This window comes from Zeus faber, assembly GCF_960531495.2.
Source record: "Zeus faber genome assembly, chromosome: 4".
Lineage (NCBI taxonomy): Eukaryota > Metazoa > Chordata > Actinopteri > Zeiformes > Zeidae > Zeus > Zeus faber.
Genome location: NC_137191.1, coordinates 6,459,150 through 6,471,232, shown reverse-complemented (window position 1 = coordinate 6,471,232; position 12,083 = coordinate 6,459,150). Strand labels below are relative to the sequence as shown.

The 12,083-nt window shown below is 41.5% G+C and overlaps 1 protein-coding gene across 1 annotated transcript in view; it reads left to right on the top strand.

Moving 5' to 3' along the window:
* Positions 1 to 12,083, top strand: part of LOC307228881 (VPS10 domain-containing receptor SorCS3-like) — a gene marked incomplete at its 3' end in the record, with an annotated part of 115,434 nt that overhangs the window by 58,079 nt on the left and 45,272 nt on the right. Inside the window, exons 8-11 of the mRNA XM_079998716.1 lie at positions 4,109 to 4,255; positions 9,594 to 9,696; positions 10,846 to 10,922; positions 11,149 to 11,240. Coding sequence (XP_079854842.1) covers positions 4,109 to 4,255; positions 9,594 to 9,696; positions 10,846 to 10,922; positions 11,149 to 11,240 — 419 coding nt within the window. The remainder of the gene's footprint in view (positions 1 to 4,108; positions 4,256 to 9,593; positions 9,697 to 10,845; positions 10,923 to 11,148; positions 11,241 to 12,083) is intronic.

The window sequence follows — 12,083 nt, the reverse complement described above, 5'->3', positions numbered from 1 at the left end:
CAACGTTTATGTGTAGAATTCGATTGTCCAGGCCTGGAGGAGGAAGTAGGAGGAACTCACTTGATGTCATTCCTTGTCCCCTTGAAAGAGAAAACTTAAAAAAATACAAATTATAGCTTTTATATCACTGATGGAAGTATGCAGATTTTTATTTGTTTTGATTTTTCATTTTTGCATTGCACTGTGCTACTACTACTACTACTACTACTCTGACTACTATACTACTACTGTTACTACTATACTACCACTATAACTACTACTACTGCTACTATTACTACTATACTACTACGACTACTATTTCTACTACTATTACATTTACATTTAGTCATTTAGCAGACGCTTTTATCCAAAGCGACTTACAATTGTTCAAACACCGACGGACGCAGCCATCAGGAGCAATCAGGGGTTAAGTGTCTTACTCAAGGACACTACAGCATGCTAGCAGGAGGAGCCTGGGATCCAACCAGCAACCTTTAGATCACTAGACCACCAGCTCTACCGCCTGAGCTACCATCCCCATCCCCATATTACTACTACTACTACTACTACCACTAATTATAATAATAATAATAATAATAATAATAATAATAATAATAATAACACAAAAAGAAAAATACAATATTAGTTATTATATTAATTATGAAACAAGGGAACTTATGTAAACACTTATTCACATATTTATCATGTGAATAAGTGTTTCTATTCACGTCTATATTTAAACACCAATAGATATACATAAGATATAATAGATATAGATATACCTGCATATAAATATATAGAGTGTTATGTCTTATGTTATGTTTGATAACAAACAATAATAGTTTTTGCATATTTTGCTTGTACATTTTATTTGCACTTAAAAGGTAGGTGCAAAATACAAAATTCAGGGAGAACATTTTAACTCCATGCATCCAAAACCTAAGGTGATTTGCTGCGACTAGGAACCACCGCTCCGCCCAAGAGTGTCATCCATGAATACATCCAAATACTGCATTGATTATCCATCATCAGTAATAGAACTCCCACCAGGTCATTGGGTCCACCCAGTGAAACTCAGTGAACAAACAAAAAGAACCAAGCCGCCGTGCTGAAAGGGGTTCTGCATGTGCAATGTGGAACAGCATGGAAGTGGTGTGTCAGACAACACCTACACCCGTACAGTCAAAGGCCACCACTGTTTGGCGACGGGCTTTGCCCACCGTGCTTCTCCCAAAAACACTCCTAACTGTGTGGTTTGTGCAAGGGGATGATGGGTCCAACATCCCCGGCTGAGGCTCTCACAGAACACAGATAATGAAGTGTACGCTCCGTCTGGATATTGCAAGGGGTGTGAACTTCTAATGTGATAGTCCTTCACCTGGAAGTACTGGTATGAAGCTCAAAGTCCCAGTTCCACAGTTACACAGGCTATAGATGGACGGACGGAGCACATAGCTCATCGACCTGTTTAGAGGCCATCAGCACCGCCAACATTGCAGCCTTTATAAACATTAGACTGGTATATTTTCACAGCTCGGATATTTGTAGTGTGAACACAGTGAGAGCCGTGGATAAGTCCGTCCGTGGAGCTGTTTGACAGCCGGCCATCCTCTCTTCATGCCTTCAAACCGCATTCCACGAGGGGGGCGACTCAATGGAGGATTTGCCATTGTAGCCATCATGGCACAACAATTAAGCAATGGAGGAAGCATGGACCGGGGCTCACACACCAGTTCCGAGACCACATCCACTTGGTAAGTGAGAACACTCTGTCCAAGCACCACTCCCAATCCCAGGGGAGCTACACGGTCCCTCACAGGACTGGCCCGGAGTCTGCGTTGTTCCTATCGCTCCATTGTCCCCCGGTAGCGCGTCCCAAACTCTTGGGCACATGCCAGGGCAGAGCGATCAGGAGTACACACATTTAACCTACATGGTGACATGGTGTTCTTTGGTCATCCAGTTCCGCAAGGACTTTTTCTCACGTGTTCCAATACAGATGTTGTGAGATGTAGTGTTGGAGAAGCCATCTAGTAGGGTGTCGGTGCCAGGGTGTCCACCCCGTAAGGGAGGGCTATCCCAGGGTATGAGAGACAACCAAGGTTGGCATTTCTATTCCTGCTTTTCATATTAAATCGCATTAGATTTCATGCACTATGCCTGGCACCGTTCCTGCTCATCTCAGTATGAGGTCGGCAGCCCTGCCTTCGGCCCCCAGGATGAGCAAGGATTTTACTGGCAACAGGTTTGCGCAAGGCCACAACCAAAACTCCATACCTGTAGGTCTAACCCTTTCAGAAAGGAAAATTCCATTCTGAGATTTTGAGTCAACCATGTGGATTTACCAGCTAGGACAACTCAGAGGTCCAACTTATGAAACATGACAAGACTTATACTTTATATGTATTACTGAGCCACCAGGACTCCCCCGGACTGTTTCTTCCTGAACCTAGAATGATCCACCTCTGGTGTTGAGGTCGGCCGCCGTGTCCATAACAGTTCTACCTGGCTGACTGTGAGGGGTGAATTGAATCATCGGCACCTCAGAGGAATCATCCCTCGGTGCGGAGCGGCTCCAAAGCAGTGTCCGTGGCAAGGATTTGGAAAGAGAGCCGCTAAACAGCGGATACACAAATTCAAAACTCAATAACTCCTCATCTCAGGAAATCACGTACGTCCCTTAGTAGCGTAGTTGCTCTCCAACTCAGATGTAACAGCAGTGGTAGAGTTGTTGTAGCAATCGATGGCAATGTTATAATGGTTGACGTGCTGCTTTTTTTCAGCTGAAGGCAAAATTTAAAATTTTTTGAGCGTGGCTTTCTGGTTCCAATGAGTGTCGTGAATGGAGATACACCTTGACAGCTCTTGGTCAATAGTGTAATATTGGGTGTTACACCCACCGGGAATAATCTCTGCTCCGTTCCCTCTCAATGGAGATCAATAAGGATGCCCTCCACTCTGCCCCGAAGAATGAAAAGAAAAAAAGGAAAATAGTAGGGGAAGGGGCGGTAGCGGTGAATAGAATGAAAAACCTTTGGGTGGTGGCGGAGACATAGCCCTCCCTCCCTCCCTCCCTCCCTGTTTTTTTACGCTCGTGACTCCAGGACACGGCAGCTAGGTGGAAGCGGTAAATAATTACCGCGGTGATTGGCAGATCAGGTCGATGGAGGGAGGGATGGAGGGATAGAGGAAGGGATAGAGGGAGATACCCTCATTAGCCGGTGTCCGTCCCCAACGCTGTCTTTCGATGACAATGTCAAATGTGGTGCCTATTAGTGCCACTTAACCAGACAGACAGACAGACACCTTCTGGAAGGGGGAGGGCCTATCACCGTGACGACCGTTTGATGTAGAGCGGGACCCTCAGCCCTGGATCCTCAGCCCTGGATCCTCATTCGCTTCCATCACTCTCCGGGTCTGATTTGGAGATAGAGTATGACAAAGTGATGCCTGAGAGACTGGCGCAAGATGGAGTTTTTTAAGGGATGGAGGTCTGTGGAGGGAAGCACTTACAGTGAGCTGTCGGTAGCATCATTTTTTTTTTAGTGCTTCTAAAGAACGTTATCGTACAATATGTCTTTTATCGCATCAGTATAGTATATCCTGTATATATATGCCTTTTTTATATTATGTTTTTCGGCCATTTGTTTATGATTTGCAATTTTCTTTTTCTTTTTCTTTCAACTTTTATTTTTTTTTTTTTTTTATTAAATTATGTATATATTATTATTATTATTATTATTATTATTATTATTTATATTTATATTATTGAAAAGTGAAAATATTTACGTACTTGCTCTTAAATTTGTAATTTAAGTAAAAGTACCCGTCCAGTTCACTGATATATAGAATCTGATTGGTTCCTCTTACTTTTGCGGTATATCTAAATAAATCCAGGGAAAGAAAGTAAATCAAGTAGGATGGAAATTCAGAAAAGTAGCAGAATAAAACGTAGAAATATTTGAAATGTAATTCAGTAAAAAATAGAGATATTTGAAAAACGGTGAAGTAAAATTTGAAAGTCTCTGAAACCAAATATACATAAATACACATACATATAAATTTACGGATACTTGAAAATGATACTTAAGTACAGTAACAGGCCTGTAATAGCACTGTGGTTCTCTAGGTGGCGGGCATCAAGGGCGTGCTCATCGCCAACAAGCGGCAGGACAACCAGGTGAAGACCTACATCACCTACAATAAGGGCCGTGATTGGAGGCTCCTCCAGGCTCCCACCACCGTGAGGGACGGGAAGGAGCTGCACTGCTTTCGGGTAAGATGTACTCAATTATAAAGAGAAATACTGCGTGTATTGATGGTCAGTAGTGTTTGACATTTAAAATCCCAAAGAAGGCAACAAAAACATACTTCTTCCATGTTCACAGTGTGGCTTTTGTTTTAGGAGTTGTTGATTCATTGCTTATTTTATTTTTACTTGCTGAGCTGTTAATAACATTTGTTTTAATCTGAATGTATAGATTTAGACTTGATGTCCTCTTACTCTGTATGTATCAATCCCTGAATTTCCCCAAATACACTATATTGCCTTTTATTATATATATATGTATATATATGTGTGTGTGTGTGTATATATATATAATTAAGTTGATTATTATATAGTATCTTTTTTATTATTTATAAAAAATGCTTGATATCAATTTGGATTTGATGAGGCCAGAAGAACAGAGCAGTTTTTTCCAAAACATCTGTATTCAGTCAATTAAAATGTTCCGCTCTTTAACCGGGGAAGTTTTGCAATGACTTCCCAAACTCCTCAAACTAAAGCTAGACAGATAGATCTTCTGATCTTCTGTTCTTGCTTTTATGCCAATCGTGTATTATTTTTGGGAGGAAATTGAGTATTGAATATTATGAGTGAATACTGAGTGGATATTCCTCCTCCCAAACACAAAACATCGAAGATTGCCATTTTTCTAAAATAAATTTTCAAATAAAGCAAAATAAATAAATAGCTCTTCCATGTCTTACAGTTTGCCATATGTCGCCACTGAGGCTGTTTAAAATTATGCTTTTGTCCTTTGCTTTAGATCAATTCACATTTGATGAGGCCAGAAGAACAGAGCAAAACGTCTGCATTTGATCAATTAAAATGTTCTGCTGTTTCGACCAGGGAAGTTTGGAAATTACTTCCCAAAACTTCTCAAACGAAAGCTTGAGAGATTAATCTTTGTTCTTCTGGTAACGTGACAGTGTCTTCTTTGTAATATCTAATCGACTACTTTCAATTGAGGTGATATGAAGTTACTTATCATGTTTTCTGTACTATATTAATCCATCTGGGGTAAATGAGAGAGATCTCCATTGACCCATCCTAGTATCTGACGTTTCTCCTCCGTTCTTATTTTCTACATTGTTATATTCCTACTATCTTGTAAGCTTACATGCCTTAAGCCTATAAGCTTATATTCCTACATTCTTATATACCTACATTCTAATACTCCTACATTCACATATTCCTACATTATAATATTCCTACATTCACATATTCCTACATGCCTGCATGCCTATATGCTTATATTCCTACAATCCTACATTCTTATATTCCTACATGATTATATTCCTACAATATTATACTCCTACATTCACATATTCCTACATTCTTATATCCCTACATTCTAATACTCCTACATTCACATATATCTACATTCTTATATTCCTACATAATTATATTCCTACATTCTAATACTCCTACATGCTCATACTCCTACATTCTTATATTCCTACATTCACATACTCCTACATTGTTATATTCCTACATTCTGATACTCCTACATTCACATATTCCTCCATTATTATATTCCTCCATTTACATATTCCTACATTCTAATACTCCTACCTTCTTATTTTCCTACATTCTTATATTCCTACATTCACATATTCCTACATTCTAATACTCCTACATTCACATATTCCTACATTATTATATTCCTACATTCTAATAATCCTACATTCTCATATCCCTACATTATTATATTCCTACATTCTAATACTCCTACATTCACATATTCCTACATTTTTATATTCCTACATTATTATATTCCTACATTCTTATATCCCTACATTCTAATACTCCTACATTCACATATATCTACATTCACATATTCCTACATTATTATATTCCTACATTCTAATACTCCTACATTCACATATTCCTACATTATATTCCTACATTCTTATATTCCTACATTATTATATTCCTACATTCTTATATTCCTACATTCTTATATTCCTACATTCTTATATTCCTACATTCTTATATTCCTACATTCTTATATCCCTGCATGCCTCCATGCCTATTTGCTTATATACCTTTATTCCTGTGGCATTAATGAAGATGTGGCATCTCCGCTGCTCATTATCCACCTTCCAGGCGTTTGCACGCACCTCTCGCTGTTTCAGAAGAAAAACAGTTCGAATAAAAAGCTCCCGGTTTGAACATCAGAGGCCGGACCGCTCGCTGTTCGGGAGGTGATAGCGGTGACGTGGAGCTTCCACCCTGACGGAGCCTCCATGTGACATTTTAATTACCGCCGCAGATTCCCCCTGATTACCGCGCTCGGCCCCCGTCCTCGCCGCCGAGCGATCAGTCCCGACGATGAGAGCCGACACTTTCCTTTCCCTTTTTTTCCCTCTTTTGACATTATTGTCTTCTGTTGTGTACACTCACTTGCCCTGGAGAATTGACTTGATAATATTATGCAAATGCGGTCGCTCTTTGTATTAATGACAGATAAAGAGCAGAGTCACAGCTGGTGATCTTCTGTGGGAGACTAATGAAACTGGCTCCTAGTTGGATTTTGTTTTTTTTAGGAGTAAGTCATGCTCGCCTTTCTTCATCTCTAATTAGTGTATAGCTGATGTCAAGCAATCACATGTGGATATATATGTGTATATACTGTATATATATTTATATATATATATATATATATATATATATATATTTTTTTTTGTATACTGTGTTATACAATGAGTTGAATCTAATATATATCATATAATAATATTGGCTTTTTATGAGCCGGTCAGTGCGTTTACATGCACCCTAATAAGCCGATCACAGTCAGGTTGGGCTAATATTCCGAATATTGCAGCTCTCATGTAAACACCTTCCCCGGATTTTATTAATTGAGTTCAACTCGAAATAGGCGCCTGCACGACCCGGTGAACAGAACTGGATATGATCGGAGGATCCAGGCTCACATCCAAACGCCGCGGTGATTTGACCCAGAAAGAGTTGTTTGGGCAGAGCCTTCAAAGTGAGAGCGTTGTTATGTCGCGTTTGATGGGGGAGCTAAATTTAGTGAGATATTTGAATGAAATATGATGACATATTAAAGGTCCCATATTATACTCCTTTTCAACAAGCTAATATCAGTCTCTGAGGTCCCCAAAACATGGCTTTGAAGTTTTTTGCTGAAAATAACTCCCAGATTACACATTCTGGCCATTGGAACATGCCTCGACATCCTGCTGTTCTTAACGGCCTGTTTCTGTGGCTGTAGCTTTAAATGCATAGGGCTGCCGCCCCCCACGCCCTGCTCCGGTACTGGGCAGCAAGAAACACTCTGGGGGCATCACCACCATTCGCTCATTTTAGTTATTTAAGAGTGTTGATAAGATGGGGTTCATCTCACAGACTTTAAAATAAAATTTTAAATACTTACATCTCCCTCGTCTGCAGATTTGTCACGGACAGTTGGTATTAATTCCCCTTTCAGGAACGTTTTTGCGACCGGTTTGCGCTTTGTAGCACACAAGTACAGCCTTTTGCCAACTGGAGCTGGGGTGTCGGCATCGAGAATGAACTTTATCCACTCGGCCCTTCTGTCCTCTCTGGCTGGGGGCCCGATGGAAAGATTTGTGCTGATCCGTGCAGCAGGTGACAGAGCAGTTCCCAGGCTTAGCTCTTAGCTCCGACATAATGCTTGCGGGAAAGAAAACGCCGCACATTGGCAAAGGGTCGTTCTCAAGCCGTGGGTGAAGATACTCAGATGGGGGGCGCTTGTAATTCTGATGAGCCCCCTCTCGACGTAGGACGGGGAGGCATAGCCGAGCGATCACATGTTTTCTGAAGGCAGCCCACAACAAACTGACTGGGTTGTCTTATTTCATAGTTTGTGTGTCAGTAGGCCCGTCAGAGACCCAAATGTATGTCGCCTGATATCAGACAGAATTGTCCAGTCGTTGCACTCCGTTTCCATCTTCAGTCGCTCATCGCCTCCACTCAAACCGATTTCCGTGGGGATGGGAGATTTAATTTTCCCTTATCACATTATTATCTTCACAGAATATTGAGCTTAATCATCTGACAGAAAAGCTCCTGAATCTATCTTCACAACAGGGTAATAAACCTTAACACCTTTACTTTCAAATGTTCACACATACAGTATATATACACACACACTTTTGAATATATTCGGCAGCAAGTGAACAGTCACTTCTTGAGGTTGATGTGTTGGAAGCACCAGTCACACGGGACATTGTACAAGGGGGGCTGTGTCTACGCATGGAGGGAGAAAGATCCGGTCCGGACCTGATTTCAGGTCTTCTGGAGCCTTCTTTCCCTCCTCTCCTCCGGTGATAAGTGAAACGGGCGTCCACAGACTGTGCTGCGACTCGATGCAGACACTTTCACTTCCAGTTTTGTAACGTCCGACAAAGTATTGAAAACACGCTAGTATTTAACAAATTACGTTTTTCTTTTAATTTGATTAGCGTCGGCGCTGATACGCAAAAATTTGCTAAATGGGTTTTATTTCTCTTAAAAAAAACCAAAAAAAAACGATGGTGTGGGCGGTGGGCAAGTAACAATATGTGTGTATGCCTGAACACCGTGTAACACCGGTGTCACCGGTTACCGCGGCGTGCCTAGAGTAAGGATCTGAGCGACTTTGACGAGGGCCAAATTGTGAAGCTAGACGACTGGGTCAGAGCATCTCCAAAACCACAGGTTTTGTGGGGTGTTGCTGGTATACAGTGGTTACTACCTACCAAAAGTGGTCCAAGGAAGGACAACCAGTGAACAGGCGACAGGGTCATTGATGCAGGTGGGGAGTGAAGTCTGGCCCGTCTGGTTCGATCCCACAGCAGAGCTACTGTAGCAGAAATTGGTGAAAAAGTGAATGTTGCTGTGATAGAAAGGTGTCAGAACACACAGTGCATCACAGCTTGCTGTGTATGGGAGCACTCAGAGTGTCCATGCTGACCCCTGTCCACCCCTGAAAGCACCTACAACAGACACGTGAGCATCAGAACTGGACCATGGAGCAAGGGAAGAAGGTGACCTGGTCTGATGAATCATATTCTCCTCTACATCATGTGGATGTACGGGTGCGTGTGGGTTGTTTACCTGGGGAAGCGGTGGCACCAGGATGCACTATGGGAAGAAGGCAAGCAGGCGGAGGCAGTGTGATGCTCTGGGCAATGTTCTGCTGGGAAACCTTGGGTCCTGGCATTCATGTGGATGTGACTTTGAAACGTGCATAGTTAGGTGTGTCAGAGCTGTTTTGGTGGCATGAGTGGGACCCACACAATTTAAGGCAGGTGGTTTTAATGTTGTGACTGATCGGTCATTGTGTCTTTTCTTCCTGCAGCCGTTCTGTTCCCTTCATCTTCAACTGCAGACGTCAGAGAACCCCTACTTGTCCGGAACCATCTCCACCAAGAGCTCAGCGCCGGGCATCATCGTCGCCACAGGTCAGAAGGATCAACACAACATAATTAAAGTCAATTTCACGTACAGTACAGTACAGTACACACACACACACACACACACACACACACACACACACACACACACACACACACACACACACACACACACACACGCGCGCAGAATGTCATTGTACGCGAGTATAATGACAATAAAGATCATTCATTCATTCAACTCAGACACAAGAAAACTAATTTTTTAGTGTATGTTTTTAAACATACACTAAAAATACCACACTCATTGCATTTCTATAATATATGTGTATGTATGTATATATGTGTTTTTAGTGTATAGTCGTGTGTGTGTGGGGGGGGGTGTACTTTGAGAGTAAGGAAGTTCTCTTCAAAACATTTCTTATTTCTACTCCTGGAACTATAAGAAGATAGGTATAATATACATTTATATAGAATAGATATTTATATAGAATAGATACTGTATGTCCTCATGAAGCTGAATGACATCGTCCACATACGGATCTGGTCTCATTATTTTCAATATTTCCGACTCATAAAGTCATTTCATTTTCAACGCTGTAGCTCCTTCTTCATTATTATCACATTCACTGATGTATCCATCCCATCCCCCCCATTTCATTTGAATCCGGTGTTCCTTTTACATGAGAAGAATTTCAACACTTAACAAGTTATTTCCTCTCAACCCCGTCAGAAAGTTACTTACTCCAAACTCTTGGTTGAAATAATAGTGAAAGGAATTTCAAAACGAGTCGAACCTTACACACATACTGATCGCATTTATTTTTAGTATTTCCGACTCCCATAGATTTCACTCTTTGCAGAGTAGCCCCTTCTTCACCTGTTCCACTTTGCTGCTTTTGTATCCGTTTGTTAAACTGTTCCCAAGTTATATCCTACATCTCCATCCACCATACTTACCTATATAATGCTCTCTAACAATTTTCTGCTTTTATCATCTTTGTGTCCATTCAGAACCATTGTTCAACACGTTTTTGTGACTTCCCATCCATTTGTGTGCATCGTTTACTTTCCGTGAGCGGAAAGGAAACCCTTTCTCCGAGTTGTTTCCTCCCAATCCATTTCGAGGAAGCGGTCTTTGTGTTCCTTGCGTTGTTTGCATTCATATCGTCGCGTGCCTCCTTTCTGATGTCCTTACAGGAAACATTGGACCCGAACTGTCTTACAACAACGTGGGGATGTTCATTTCCTCTGACGCCGGCAACACGTGGAGACAGGTGAGAGATGCGGCCTAAATATAAATATGAATATGAATATGAATATCATATATAATATAAGCTCCCGGCTGCTTCTTGAAGTGTCAAACGCGTCCTCTTCCAAGCAGCGAGAGGAGGCGATGGATGGAAATTAGATGTGGCTCTTTTCACATTTGACGACTCAGTTTCCTGCTTTCTTCTGTGTGTGTGTGTGTGTGTGTGTGTGTGTGTGTGTGTGTGTGTGCAGGTTTTTGAGGAGGAGCACAACGTGTGGTTTCTGGATAAAGGAGGAGCCCTCGTCGCCGTCAAACAGCCCTCCGTGCCGACCAGATACCTGTGGTAGGTTCATTCTAGCCCTGACCCAAAAATGTTTAGCGCTCTTTTCGCTTAGATTTTGGGGTTTTCCATCTATTAGAAATGGAATAATAAATATTAAGAATTTAGCTGCGGGCAGCAATACACAGGGTCCATTTTGTCATCTTTGGTATGTATGTAATACATAATAATTTCCCAAAATTTTAGTTCCAAAGACTTCTCCTGTATTCTGGTGAACTTTAGTGCATGTGAATCACAAACTAATGAGCAAACGACTACTTAGTACAACGTAGTGTTATGAACCTCAAATAAAACCAAAGGTAGATATCATCAATGATAGATAGAGACGGATAAGGGACTGATGTTTAACCAATATTTATTCAATAATAAATAACCAATTTACTTACAAAATAGAAAATGACATTTCGGCATCAGTTCATCAGTGGTGGGTGCAGGGTCAGGGACGGACTGGGACTAAAAAACTGGCCCTGGACTTTTTTACCCAGACCAGCCCACCATAACCAGCCCGCGGATATTCCACCACCCCCGCCCCATCGACACGACTACAAACACACCAGCCCTTGATACCACCACTTCTAAGCATAATGGATGGATACTCGAGGCTAGACACTAAAACAGCTATTTTCAGAGACAGTGAAAGGTTTGTTGCCAGCAGGCCACCACTGTGTGGATGCCATGATAGATTCAGGCAGTCAGTGCTTCATGAACGTCTGTATTTGAACAGGCTGTAGAATCTATTTCAACACACGAAACAAGTCAGATAATGCCAACGCCAATTTGATCACTTTGACCTTGCAACTTGAAGGACTTACTCTTCAGGGCAGGTCTATGAACAATTAATAATTA